At 52.7% G+C, this 14267-nt stretch overlaps 2 protein-coding genes across 3 annotated transcripts in view; one reads left to right on the top strand and one right to left on the bottom strand.

Annotated features, from left to right (window-relative positions):
• Positions 1 to 5220, top strand: part of LOC119100138 (homeobox protein MSX-2) — a 19742-nt gene extending 14522 nt beyond the window's left edge. Inside the window, exons 4-6 of the mRNA XM_037223248.1 lie at positions 2879 to 3015; positions 3683 to 3824; positions 5185 to 5220. Of these exons, the coding sequence (XP_037079143.1) occupies positions 2879 to 3015; positions 3683 to 3824; positions 5185 to 5220 (315 nt within the window). The remainder of the gene's footprint in view (positions 1 to 2878; positions 3016 to 3682; positions 3825 to 5184) is intronic.
• On the bottom strand, positions 4573 to 14267 carry LOC119101675 (methylcrotonyl-CoA carboxylase subunit 2). 2 transcript variants are annotated; one of them, XM_037225089.1, is made up of 10 exons: positions 14191 to 14267; positions 13702 to 13859; positions 11631 to 11736; positions 11024 to 11171; positions 9326 to 9566; positions 8779 to 8957; positions 7923 to 8118; positions 6740 to 6956; positions 6158 to 6314; positions 4573 to 5606 (listed from the first exon to the last, which is right to left on the bottom strand). In XM_037225089.1, the coding sequence occupies exons 2-10, from the start codon at positions 13837 to 13839 to the stop codon at positions 5288 to 5290; spliced, it is 1701 nt and encodes a 566-aa protein (XP_037080984.1). In that variant the 5' UTR covers positions 13840 to 13859; positions 14191 to 14267; the 3' UTR covers positions 4573 to 5287. The 2 variants fall into 2 exon arrangements, with proteins under 2 accessions (XP_037080984.1, XP_037080985.1); XM_037225090.1 differs by lacking the exon at positions 14191 to 14267 and adding an exon at positions 14090 to 14149.

Here is a 14267-nt window from a genome sequence, read left to right as displayed (position 1 = left end):
TGGCAGTTATCAACCTTCAATATACCAGCACCTACTGGTTAGCTAAACGACGTTATCAAGCAAACCTTGTTTATATTGTCAAAGCTCGACGTTTCAAACTCAATGAGCTCAAGGTCTAGGAGCTCAACATCTTTCTTGGTTGTATGAACTTATCATTGACTGAGCTGGGTGCTGTTACCATTGCTACAGCAAACCTCACACTGTGAGGTGCGGCTGGGAGCGGCTTAAGACGGCCCAATAATAAGGTCAGGTCGCATAAACTGCATTATGTTCAATTATTATTCATGCGTGGTCGGCCAAGATTAATTTTTTGCGTTATTAGTGGACGGCACGTTTCTGTTCCCCATGCCACTGTTCCATATTTCCATCTGCTCTGCCTCCCGACAGGCGACACTGAAGGGGAAGAGTCAATTTCGGGCCCCGTATGGCATGAAGCTGAGAGGACCGCCGGCTCCCTCCGTCTCTCATCCGTAGACGTGTTTAGAGAATTATGTCCCCGCCGTGTCTGGGAGGAAATACCTCTCTGTCCATCTAGCCTCAGCCGAGTTATCAGCGGCACCACCCGGCAAAAGCAGCTTTCGACCGGATTCGTCACCTATAGAAATTCAGTGACCAAAGAATGAGATGGACGAGGAAGCAAATCGACGGTCCTCGTGCGGGTGCAATCTACGACCGACTTACTAGGGTCGGTCACTATCAGACGTGTGTGCCATAACAGCATAGCTATAGTTCGAACTGCATCTGCTATATCGCGTCCTTGTTACGTGGAAAAGTTTCGAATCGATTGCCTCATGGCAAAGGTGATTGACTGATGGAAAGCCATGCAGCCCATTGCTCCTATGTACAATCCAGATCCATCATTGTCTGCGTATCCATCAAATGCACACTCGTTTGTTTGATTTTTTGTTGTTGGTCCAGACATGTGCCGGTGATTAATAGCGTAGATAAACCGTAGCATAGTAGATTAATGACTGTGCAAAAGCAAACATGATGTTACATATAGCGCCGATCGGTCGTGTCGCAGCCACAGTGGACGCAGGGTCTGACTGAGGTGTTTACACAGAACATTGACATCTGAAGAACTGCACAGAAGCGCATGACGAACACCGCAGTAAGGGGCATAGGGTAATGACCGAAGGCGCATTAAATTCGGGTATTCTGGGTGATAATTCACCATAAAATTGAAATTCCAAGAACTTACTTGCAACGAACGATGCTGCTTTTCAATGTAGAATTTGTCATTCAAAAGGATTGGTCCGTCTAGATTCGTTCGTCATGAAACATTTCTGACGACGCGGCCGACTCTCCCGAATAGTTTGGTGTCTTTTCCCTTTCTTTCACACTGTAACAATAATGCAAACTTTTGGCCTTACGTGGTTCTACGGGTGTCTCACCTAGCAGTAATTACTTATGACAGCGTTTAGTGCAGATGCTTATCGCCAGTTCGCAATATTTCGTGTATTCTTCATTTTATGGGGCTCAAACACCGTTTGCTTGAATAATAATTGTCTGCTTGTTCGCTAAAGAAAACAAATTCAGATGTTTGATAGAGCCAATCCCGTCAACTGAATATATAGATGCAGGTGACAGTAAGAGCTCAGAGTATACCATTAAACTAGGAGGGGGACTTTGTCAGACATTCTTGCTAGACATTTCAAGAAAGACAATGCTCGCAAAAGAAACTTTTCGTCAGTGACCAACTGACATTTGCGATTAAAGCCTGCCCTTAGCAGACGATATTCATGCATATGAGAGTTTATCATTGCATACCAATTCATAGCAGACCGTATTGCGTTTTTACTCTGTTTGTGGTAATATGCCCTGCAACACACAGATAGTATATGTGTTAATGACGTGGCAAGGATCTCGTCTAGGAGGGGACAGGAAAGTCATCCCAGGATCAAAACAGACTCTTTCAATCAGCATCATCACTCTTTGCCACGACAGGTATCCTGTTTTTTATGCCGTTCTATGGTGCGATAGTTCTTGAAATCCTACACACTCATATGCATATCCTAATATCAGTGTTATAAGCTTTCCAACAGTGTCAGAAGTCCAATTGTTCAGCTGACGGGAATCTGCACAGCTTGCATGAATTCGTTCCACCTGCGTGTTGTAATCTGCCTCCTGTATATGGAGCTGATCTTAAGCACAACCAATGCACCAACTGATGTAAGCTACAGGCAGCATATGTCACATTTATAAAAGATAAAGAACAACCGACACACTTCATGCTTGCATTGTTTTCACGACCATCTGTAGAGATGGCCATCTGCAGACACACACGTCTGTAGGCATGTCATGATCGTTAAACTTAGAATGTCGCAGAAACTCATGGTTCATGATGTGCATGCACTGCGTAAAGGTAGGCAGATTAAACGCGAGGAGAAATGTTTGCCATCTGTGGTCAGCTCCTGAACGCAGGATGCCAGACTACATTCCGACATAAAAACGTTACGGTGTCAGGATAAGACGAAACATCTCCTAAAAACTGCATAGCCTTCATTTATGTGAACTGCTTAGTCAGTCACTTTTCTCTCGTAAATTGAGTCACGGAAGTTGTTTACTCGGGCATGGCAGACCAAAGTTCTCAATACGCAGTGTTTGTGTATACCTTGACTACTACACACAAATCATCCTCCATAAGAGACAATTTTTCACAAAAGCAAACACCGGGCTACACAGCACTTCAGATTTTTTTAGCCCAGACTTGTGACGGACCTGTGCACTAATTAGACGGCTGAATGTTGGTCAAATAGTTCAGTTCGTTGGTTCGTTGGAAATATTTCGTGGTCGGTAGAAACAGAGAGACTAATCCACAAAATGCTATACTCCCGAACACTTCAGTGCAGATGTCTGAAAATCCGTTATTTTGCAGATCAAGATCTGGTTCCAGAATCGACGGACGAAGTGGAAGCGGAAGCACACGAACGAGCTGGAGCTGATGGCGCAGCAGTACTACGCCCACATGGGACTGTACACCCATCGGCCCGTGCACCTCAGCGACCGGCTCTGGTACATGAGACTGTACACCCATTGATCCGTGTACCTCAGCGACCGGCTCTGGTGTCCGACACCGCGACAAACCCAATGGCTGAACACACGCTGACCACATAACCTGACGTTTTTATGGACATTAATGATGATCAGTACTTCAAGGAACCTGCCGACGACGAATCTGGATCCTGCATCCTGATATCTGCTTTGAGATTCAGACGGATCTGTTCTCAGTTGGTGGGGACCAATGCAGGCATACCTTACAAATTTTGTATAGTGTTTCAAAAATTGCAGGAATTATCTCAGAACCCGATGAAACGGCAGAGATCTTACCTCAGAAACAGTCATTCTAACTATAATTGACGAAACAATGCATTAATTATGTGTACAGCACCAGGCAGAGCGTATTCTCAAGGAGCTTCAACATCGCAGACGAGATGTATGTTGGTTATATCAGTTTAATTTATGCTTACAGCTTATTCCCACAGAATGTCGAAGTCATCAAGCAATTCAACATAAATTCTTCCGTTCGATCGTATTGTCGGTGGGCAATGCCACCATGGGACCTTTACATAGCGTTTTTGTTCGTTTTCTGATGTTAGTCTTTACAACCCATTTGATTACGATTTCGACATTCATGGGAACCCTCTACAAGCCCGATTTACAGTGTCCTCCACGTCCCCAGGCTGTTGACGCACGGCCTCCACGCGCCGGGCCCGCCGGCGCCGCCGCCGCTGCCGCCTCCCGGCTACCTGGCGCCCTTCTACCCGGCGGCGCCGGCGGCGGACGGCCCGGCCGGCCGCCTGTTTGGTCCGCTCTCCCTGCCGGCTCGGCTGCCAGCGGCCGGCTCACCTCTGGAGGAGACGCTCCGCCGCGGCCTGAGCAAGCTGCACGGCCTGCCGCCGTCACCGCCCGGCCGGCGCGCCTCGCCGCCGCTGCTCTCGCTGCGCAATATGATAGACGGCGCTACGGTCGGCAGGATAGATGGCGCTACTCTCGATATGCAAGGTGACGGCTCGCAGGAAGAGATTGACGTGGTCGACGCCGATATGTTGTAGGGGGTGGATGATGAGTGAGTGCAGTTGAGAGTATCGATTCTTGATGTGGCAGACCCGACAGAAGTGGCCGTGTTGTCTACCATTAAAGCTGTATGAACTAAAACTGTCTGGCCGCTCGACACAGGATAAACCATTCGTGTTGCTGTTGTCTGTGCCGGCATTAGCGCGGAATGTGTGCATCATCTGTAAGGACAGGCCATATGATTTATTAGTGGGACATCACTTACCCCCTATAGTCAGCTGACGTTTTGTTAAGCGATATTTTAGTTGTAGGCGGCGTCTGGGACCGCATTCGTCTTATGCCGAGTTTATGTTGCATGTCGCGGGGGCAACCGTTCAAGCGTGAGCGATTCGAGACATAATAATGTATTTCTACTCTGTGCTGAATTCGCCGAGATAGTTATGGACCTGCTGTTGGTTCAGCGATACATTTGAGGTCGTCCATACAAATGAATATTACTGACACGCACCTCCAATTAGTACCAGACACCGTTGACTGAAAACTTGCAGATGTCAGGCTTCATTTATTCGGTCTCAGGTTGAAGTCAGCATTCACAGAGCATAATCTAAGAGTGAGCACCTGGAGCACCACGGCGTGAACCGGCAGCCTTTCACCCCACTACAGCAAACACATACTACGATATCGTGCCGTCCATTTGTTCAATAGCACACCGTACTATGCCACCACATACATAAGGCGCCTGCCTTTACACATTCGTGTTAGAAACCAAGGCAGGAAGACCTATCGCAATACGAAATCGGCACGTCAGCCGCCACATATCTATAAAAACGGCTTTGGTCTACGCATCAACACACGCTATTCCACCAACGCCACCAGTAGCACATCTAACCTACACCGATCGCGTGTACAAAGTGCCACCGGGCACAACCGTATTGCACATCCTGTCGACTATGGGCCTCCGAGCAGTCGCACCAGCAATCTCGCCGGGGACGCGACATCCTAGGTCATCACAAGGCCCACAGCCCTCCGACCACTCGATCAAGGGCAGGAGGCCTCACTCTCAGTCGCTGCCACTGGTGGGCCGAGGGCGGCGCTGGGACAGGCTACACGCAGGGCAGTACAGCAACACCCGCGAGCTCGCCCCGCGGCGGCCCCCGCACCCGCCAGCGCTACTCACACGGGCCACACGACGGCGCCCACTGACCCGTGCCACCGACTGCGCCCGCCCTTCCAGCCGCGCTCCGCCGCCGGCCGCGTGCGCACCGTCCGCTCACATGCGGAACACGCCGAACTTGGCGTCCGGGATGGGCGCGTTCAGCGCCGCCGACAGCGAGAGGCCGAGCACGCGGCGGCTGTCCGCCGGGTCGATCACGCCGTCGTCCCAGAGGCGCGCCGACGAGAAGTACGGCGAGCCCTCCGCCTCGAACCGCGCCACGATCGGCGCCTTGAGCGCCGCCTCCTCCTCGTCGGTCCAGGGGCGGCCCTCGCGCGCGCGCTGGTCGCGGGTGATCTGCGCCAGCACGCCGGCCGCCTGCTCGCCGCCCATCACCGAGATGCGTGCGTTTGGCCACATGTAGAGGAAGCGAGGTCTGCGGGCGGCGGAGACGGCGCGTCAGAGGCGGCGCGGGGCAATCCTCCGGCAGACACGCGGTCAGGGCGGCGCGTCTGGGCGCGGCCCCGTCTGGCACCACGCGTTACAAGATGACTGAGTTAGGGTCGTCTGTAGGTGACAAGGGGTGGGCGACCCAGTAACACAACCTGTCTGACAGCACAACAAGCACACGACGTGCAGCGACCGTGTACAAACGCCTGCCTTCTGTTGGCATGGGACGGAGAGTACAACCGAGCTCACAAATCGTACGAGAACCAAATGCACCTTCAAAACGAGCCTTTTTGGGGGCAGGGGTAAAGTACACCGCGTATTGCTTGCAGCCAAACGCTCCCTGTTGGCCATTCCCGCCCGGCGGGCCGCAGCCCAGCAGTCGCGCGGTTAGGCCCACCTTCCCCGGCACACGCGACTCACCCGTAGGCGCGGCCGCACATGCCGTAGTCGGCCCACCTTCCCCGGCACACGCGACCCACCCGTAGGCACGGCCACTCATACCGTAGTCGGCCCACCGCCCCGGTACACGCGACTCACCCGTAGGCACGGCCGCACATGCCGTAGTTGCCGGCGCCGTACGAGCCGCCCACGATCAGCGTCAGCTTGGGCACCTGGGCGCACGCCACGGCTGTCACCATCTTGGCGCCGTTCTTGGCAATGCCGCCGGCCTCCGCCTCGCGACCCACCATGAAACCTGATGACGAACGGCGGGGAGGTCAGACGTCACGTGGAAGGACAGACAGCCGCCGGCAGGTCAGACGACAGGCGGGAGGAACAGACAGCAAACGGCAGGTCAGACGACAGGCGGAAGGACAGACAGCAGACAGCAGGTCAGACGGCAGGTGGAAGGACAGACAGCAGACGGCAGGTAAGACGACAGGCGGAAGGACAGACAGCAGACAGTAGGTCAGACGGCAGGTGGAAGGACAGACAGCAGACGGCAGGTCAGACGACAGGTAAAGGGACAGACAGCAGACGGCAGGTCAGACGACAGGTGAAGGGACAGATGGCAGACAGGTCAGACGACAGCCAAAGCACTCTGCTCTAACACTCCGTTGTCTTTCTCCAATGCCTTCCCAGCACCGCCAGCTAACAGGCCATTCCACTTGAGGTAGGCACCTGTGATGTTCTGCAGGAAAATGAGCGGAATCTTGCGCTGGCAGCACAGCTCGATGAAGTGGGTGCCCTTGAGTGCCGACTCGGAGAAAAGCACGCCGTTGTTGCCGACGATGCCGACCGGGTAGCCGTAGAGTCGGGCGAAGCCGCACACCAGCGTGTCGCCGTAGCGCGCTTTAAACTCGTCGAACTGCGAGCCGTCCACGATACGGCTGATCACCTGCGGAGGAGGGGGCGGGGTCAACGCAGCCGCAGGGGGCGGGGTCAACGCAGCCGCAGGGGGCGGGGTCGGCACACAGCAGCGCGGCCGCAGTGAGGCGGCGGGGTCAGCACACAGCAGCGCCGCCGCAGGGGGGGGGGGGGGGGTCGGCACACAGTAGTGCCGCCGCAGGGAGGCGGGGCCGGCACACAGTAGTGCCGCCGCAGGGAGGCGGGGCCGGCACACAGTAGTGCCGCCGCAGGGAGGCGGGGCCGACACACAGTAGTGCCGCCGAAGGGAGGCGGGGCCGGCACACAGCAGCGCCGCCGCAGGGAGGCGGGGCCGGCACACAGTAGTACCGCCGCAGGGAGGCGGGGCCGGCACACAGCAGCGCCGCCGCAGGGAGGCGGGGCCGGCACATAGCGGCGCCTCCAGCTGAACACGGCACACGCACGGGCGTGCCACCGTGTCCGGACAGCGTGACAGGGAGCAGTTATTGGCTCAGCTCGATCTCCTTCGACCGAAATAGGCCGCGACCGAACATACGACCCCGCTAAACACTGTGACACAGAGAGAAGCAGATGCGCTTTCGGACCAACATAGTCATGTATAGGCATGATAGCCTAACTGCAATTTCCCTCAGACAGTTATTTGTCGTCACCAGCTATTTCATAAATCCAAACACAACTACGCACTTAAAGATCGCTAAAGGCGCACACTCGGTCCTATGATACGCAGATCCGCGCCAGGTTTGTGCATTTATGACTCAAAGTTTTAATTAAAGGTCACGCTAAAAGTATCCCTAATTAGCAGATCTACGCTGCTTCGCATACAACCCATTCCTTTCCCGCATAATTCACTGAAAAGTCTACTCAAGTCGGGCGACATACAGAATCAACAACCTGAACCCTTGCCAGCCTATCCTAAAGGCTCTCCCGGACCGCCAGTTAGAAGCGCGCCCCGCTGCTTCCCCCGGGCCACCCTCACCTCACGGACGTCAAACGTCTTCATCAAGTTGTCGCCGACGATGCCGTAGAGGTCGCTGGCGGGCAGGCGCGGCTCCTCCGGCTCCAGCAGCGTGACCGGCGGCGTCTTCTGCCGGTTGAGGTTGCGCACAGAGCGGCGCACCAGGTGCAGCGCGTGCAGGTCGTCCACGGCGTAGTGGTCCGTTACGCCCGAAGTACTGCAGACATGGCGACACCGAGTCACAGCTGGTTGTCGCAGCCCGGCGGCGCCCATCCATGATAAGTTATCACACTATATTTGTAAATAACAATCAATCCCTTGGATCTCGCGGTATTAAGCATCACTCTGAACCCCGCTTTAGATCTTCTCCACATAAATACCCGAAACCAACTTATACAGTTTCTAATCACGGGGGCAAAGTACAACAAATATAAGTCTAACTCACACTGGCGGTGGAAATCCGAAATAAGAAAAACCTCTCCACCACTGAAACCGCTTCTCTCATACGCAATGCAGGTCGTGATCCCGCCAATGACTCGCAGTTGGAATCGCAAACCCGCCAATGACTCACAGTGGAGACCATGACCCCTGTGACACACTGAGGTGACCACGACCCCGCCAGTGACAAGCAGTGGAGATCATCAGCCCGCCAGTGACTCACAGTGGAGACCATGACCCCACCAGTGACACACAGTGGCAGACGTGACCCAGTCACTGACACATAGCGACAGTCGTAACCCGGTCACTGACCTGCGGTTACAGCCGTGACCCCGTGTAAATCGTGACCCTGTCGCTGGCCTGCAGCGTAGGTCGTGACCCCGTCGTTGACCCGCACTTAAGGCCGTGACCCTGTGTAAGTCGTGAGCCCGTCGCTGACCTGCAGTGTAGGTCGGCGCCGCCCAGGTCCTCGGCCGAGATGGCCTCGCCGGTGGCGGCGCGCACCAGCGGCGGCCCGGCCAGGAAGATGGTGCCCTGGCGCCGCACGATCACCGACTCGTCGGCCATCGCCGGGATGTAGGCGCCGCCGGCTGTACAGCTCCCCATCACCACGGCTATCTGAGCACGACGGCGGCGGGCGTCAGGCGGCCGGCGGCCCGGCGCGGCGCGTCAGCAGTTTGTCGTCAGCGACGTCTAGGTCAACCGACGTCGGCTCTGGACTTGTAAAGCCAGGCCAAAACGCCATCAAACGTCAGGAGCAGCTGCTGTTTGCATCTATTATCGAGATTACCACAGGTCATGCATTTACCACCAGTTCACAAGCACAGCACACATCGCCGACGCCCACAGCAAAGGAAACACATACACTTAGTGAAAGACGACTGCCCGATATAACCCCAGCGAGACAGAAGTCAGTATACTAGCATACCAATATTAGCGCCAGACCAAAGGATCCTCCCCACCCACCCTCTCTACCCAGTACCCGCCTGCGGAATGTTCTTGGCCGACAGGTTGGCCTGATTGTAGAAGATCTTGCCGAAGTGCTCTCGGTCGGGGAAGACGTCTGCCTGGCGCGGCAGGTTGGCGCCGCCAGAGTCCACCAGGTACACACATGGCAGGTGGTTCTCCATGGCCACCTCCTGGGCGCGCAGGTGCTTCTTGACCGTGATCGGGTAGTAGGAGCCACCCTTCACTGTCGCGTCGTTGGCGACGATCATGCACTCCACGCTGCGACGACACGGACGGCACGTCAGCAGGGGAAAGGAGGATCAGCTGGAGGGGGGGGGGGGGGGATGGGATGGGATGGCATAACACGGGCAAATGAGTACGGTCACTTTAACGCGTTGGGAATGGCTTTAATCCCGAAGCAATGTAGGTGCACACACTGTATAAACTCTATCCCCATGCAGGATATCCAGGATCCAGGATCCATGATAATTTTGTAACATGTGCCAGGACGACTTCCGGACCACTCACGGCGAGTGTGCGGTCCACGGCTCCCGGGCCACACCTGGCCCATGCTCGACTATCTTGGGTCATAGCACCGTCTATCGCAGCGAGAATGATAACATGTAGGTGATGTGATGAATATTAGCCGACTGACTTGGGCTGACAGGAGCACCAGGGGGAGCTCGGAACTCGGCCGTCTGTGTGAGCTACGCTGGACGTCTCAACGGCGAGAACAATGTGACCTTGTTTGCAGTGGTCGTGGTATGCGCCCAACAATGATTTATATGCATGCGATAAATACCGTACGCACATATTGCAAAACTGAAAGTTGGTCATTGGTTATTAAATAAGCAGTGCGATTATTGTCTTTCATTTTTTGGTCGCTGGTAATGTGCATACCAAGGCGATAAACCTTTACACACGCACGCAGGATGAACAATGGCTGTGTTACCCGTACGAATGGGAAAGGAATGCTTCGATGCCGTGATTTTATGGCTATTCCAAGTGTTTTCTACGCTGATCTGTAACGTCACGCACTTTGCTCTGGCAAATGATTTGTGCGAATCGCACACAATATTTTGACGGCAGACCTTGAGTGGCAATCAGGTTGACTTTCTCGCGTAGCAGTCTCATCCAGTCTTGAGAAAAGCAACCCCTTACCACCTTTCCAGCGTTATGAGCCAAGTTAAAAATCGTAGTAATCTTAGGATATCGTAGCCAGGTCGAATGGTTGTTAACAATTCATGGCTGTTAACAACCATGGTTTCATGGTTGTTTACATCATAGTTATTGTAGTACCTGTTTTTATATAACATCAAATGAGCCCCGTCCAGCATGCTTCGACCACCCCTGGCCAAAAACGTCATATTTGGGCAGTATAAGGTGATTAGTCTAACCAGCAGTGAAATTGCCCACATAACTGCACATATTTTGTCTGATCCCCCCCAAGTCTTGTATCAGACACTGAAACAAGTGCAGGTTACATGCTTTAGATTCTCCGTCTACGTGCTTCAGCCCAGTATTTTGCGTAACATGCTGTTCAGATTCACTAAACGTGCGACGTCATACAGGTGCACCGGTGCGGATATCAAAACAAACACAAATATCAGTTACCTGGCATTTCCCCCCTTCAGTGCGCCGCTGGCAGAATTTATCAAGCCTCTACCCCGTTTTGAGCCGATGTCAAGCCAATGTTGGCGCTGGCCTGGCGTCGGCCGGCGGGCAGCTGCACTAACCCGCTGATGCGGCCCACGCCAGTGACGATGCCCCCGGCCGGCACCTCCTCCTTGCCGTACAGCTGGTGGCCGGCCAGCTGCGACAGCTCCAGGAACGGCGAGCCCGGGTCCAGCAGGCGAGAGATGCGCTCGCGCACCAACAGTTTACCTGGCAACGGACGCAGCAGGCGCTAAAGACACGCCTCGCGCGAGATATTAGCCGGGCGCCGACAGACACTGTGAAGAGGTAGAGCTGTTCCAAGTGTCGCAAAATGATCGAGGCGCCCCTAAACATAAATGTCATCATCAGGTGACGATGTCAGTGCGACGTAGTCGTGGTTGGAGAAAAGACTTAATGAACACACGCGACGCAGCTGAGCTCCCCGGACGCCTGTTGGCTGAGCCAACGGACGGGTTAACTCAAACGTACGTTTGCATTAAAAAAGCATAAAGGGTAAAAACATGCATGCACCGCTGCGTCTTTTCTTTCAACATTCCTCTGAACGGAAGGGCCGAACGAAAAACTTGAAGCAGGCTGCAAAAGACTACACTTTTAACGACACGAAGACCAAAATATAACCTCCCGCAGCCCCCATACAACCAGTGTGCATCACGCCCGGCCACGCACCTTTTGATGTATGCCGCTGTATCGCCTTCTCTCCGCCGCCGGCCACGATACGGTCCACGTGCGATGAAAGCTCGCCGACCAGTGCGGACATGCGCTCGTGGTTCTCCTGAAGAAGCCAAGGTTCCAGGTAATCAAGGACTGTGCCGCACAAGTCGTGGCCTTTGGCCTACGCTACTGAAACTGGAGTACAAGTGCGACGCCTTTCGCGGGATGAGACTAGCGAGAATAATCAAATAAGCAAATAAATAATTACAGACATAGATGTGGCCACCCTATAAGTGAACAGCTATGTGTTATCAACAGGTAAGTGATGCACAACCATGGGTGAAAAAGCTTGTTGCCAATGGGGACCCAACCAAAAAGCTCTTACCGACTCATTCGAATATCTCTTTCTAGATGCACTGTGATTTCATTGTCACGCACACATTAATAGAACGGCGCCGCACGGACATTGGCAACCTTTGGGCCTCACCATACATGGACATTGTCAGTCCTGAGCACACAAACTGAATATCATCCCATCAAAAACACACACAATTAAATGTAAAGAGAACTGCGCTTCTCTTTGCCGAAAGTTGGAGTATCTAGGACTGGCTGCAAAGATCACTGTGAGATCAGGAAACCGTGACGACCCTGCTGCGCCAAGTCATGCTGCTGCAGTTGGATATGTTATCAAGGTCCAAGCAAGTCATGTCATGTCTTTGGGGCTTTACGACGCACTCAGCTGCCGAGGCTATATGGCGCCGCCTGGCTCTCACCTTGGCAGGGAGGGCGGCCACCGCGGGGAATCGAACCCCGTACCTCTGGTTTCCCAGACGTGTAGCGGTTAACACAGATGCGTTAACCACTTTACTTCCGGCACCACAAGCACCCCAAAATGCAAGATTACCATACAATTTGAGGCTAGACAGTTAGAGGAAGGACAGCCCACAACCCAAAGATGGGACAAAACCTACACTGGAAGGCCACATTACTAACCAACTTGATTGCTGCTGCCGCAAAACAGCGGCACATAGGATACATCAAGGGTGCCCCCGAAGGGCGAGGCATATCCCAAATGCTGAACCATTACACTATATCTCCTCCCAATGTAAAAAACATTGTCCTTATTTACATTAAGCTTCGGAAGCATTCATGTGGTTCATGGAACTCACTCCACTCCCCAAAACTTCAGATCTTCTTAACTTTGGGACATCTGCTTACCATATTAAATGGGCCATGTCCACCTACCATCAACTTTCCTGGACAAGTGTCATCAAATTCATGAATGTAATTGCAAAATTCCTTGCTAGAATTAGTGGAATGATTAGGGTTTACATAACCACTTGCCAGGGTTAAGGGACAGCCCCCTATCTGGGCCCAGCATGCCTCTTTAGTTTGGATTGGGACACCATTGTGTGGCTGTTTGAGTGCCTTGATTACAAAGCTTCCACTAACCAGACCTGCCCTATTTTCCTAAAAAAAATCACTGTTGAGCTTCCAAGTGAAGAAAATGGCTGCAAGCAAAGTGGAGGACTCATCAGCAGCCCAACATAATTCCTTACTGAATAGGAGGGGGGCAATTGGAGAGATTTTAAGGTTGATTGGTTGATTGTTTTAAGGTTGATTTTAAGGTTGAGAGATTTCATGTTGTCCAGATACCCTGTGCTCTTCACCAGGCTCTATGTGGTACTTGCAGGATCAATCTGATTGCTAACCACCTTCTACATTTTCCTTGATTTCTTTGCATTTGCTTGGAAGGCCCTACACTGTAGCCAGGCCTCTGCAAGCTCATTTGCTAAGGCACTCTCCATCTCTCAGGGGCATTAATTAATGCAAGAGTCATTGATCAATTGGTACATATGCTCACATTTTAACCTCTGTCCTATATGGCTGAAGGATAGTCAGCACAGATCAATTCCATAATAATACAGCATTACCAAATATCATTCATGTTTCTGGTAAGTTCTCACCAAGCTTCAGACCCCTCTGGGAAGTCATATCTGCATTCCCCTAAAATCCCCAAAACCCCGCAATAAAAACCCGCATCCCACCCACCCCATGCCACCTGCAAAACACACCCATTTCTCACCAGGAACTGTGGGCTATTTCGATCTGGCTCTGTCCCAATTATTGGTGCAGTATCCAAATGGTAGGACCTCTTGCATGCTTGTCTGTGGTGAGGTGAGCGACCAAAACTCCACCTCAGACCACGGAGAAGAAGAGACATGGCTTGCACACCAAGAAAAGCTGCAAGAGAACACAAAGTTACATATATTTGAGAGTGGAGACGACTGGAAATAGGAGGAAACACGAATAGAGTGGAGCATGAAACATTTCTCATAAATCAGCCATTGCACGAAACAACCATGATACTTAATCGAATACGTAGAACATACAGTGAAGCTGCTTTTCAATCATGCAAATGCATTATCGTTTCATCGCATCGCGGAAGTTCTGGTCCGTGATTGGAAACTAACCGGCTAACGCCAATTGCGAGCTTCTTCTTCCCTTGCTACAGGCTTGCGTTTGGTACGAAATTCACTTACGTAACAAACCGTAATATGCTGGAAATATTTACCTCGAAAAGAACCTAAATAACTCGTTGGACGAGGCTTCTACCACCCACCGGACATTTGCATACTAAAACACGAAGGC

The sequence above is a fragment of the Pollicipes pollicipes genome, unplaced genomic scaffold (assembly GCF_011947565.3).
Source record: "Pollicipes pollicipes isolate AB1234 unplaced genomic scaffold, Ppol_2.1 Scaffold_4881;HRSCAF=5763_pilon_pilon_pilon, whole genome shotgun sequence".
NCBI lineage: Eukaryota > Metazoa > Arthropoda > Thecostraca > Pollicipedomorpha > Pollicipedidae > Pollicipes > Pollicipes pollicipes.
Note: the sequence above shows the minus strand (reverse complement) of the source record. Positions and strands in the feature narration are given on the sequence as shown.

What these genes read in the sequence shown, in the direction of transcription:
- LOC119101675 (XM_037225089.1), bottom strand. Translation starts at nt 13,839, where the DNA reads ATGTCTCTTCTTCTCCGTGGTCTGAGGTGGAGTTTTGGTCGCTCACCT. An exon ending in CGGCCAAGAACATTCCGCAG is followed by an intron (nt 8,958 to 9,325) that starts GCGGGTACTGGG and finishes CGTCGTGCTCAG; the next exon opens with ATAGCCGTGGTGATGGGGAG. An exon ending in AGACGTTTGACGTCCGTGAG is followed by an intron (nt 6,957 to 7,922) that starts GTGAGGGTGGCC and finishes CCTCCTCCGCAG; the next exon opens with GTGATCAGCCGTATCGTGGA.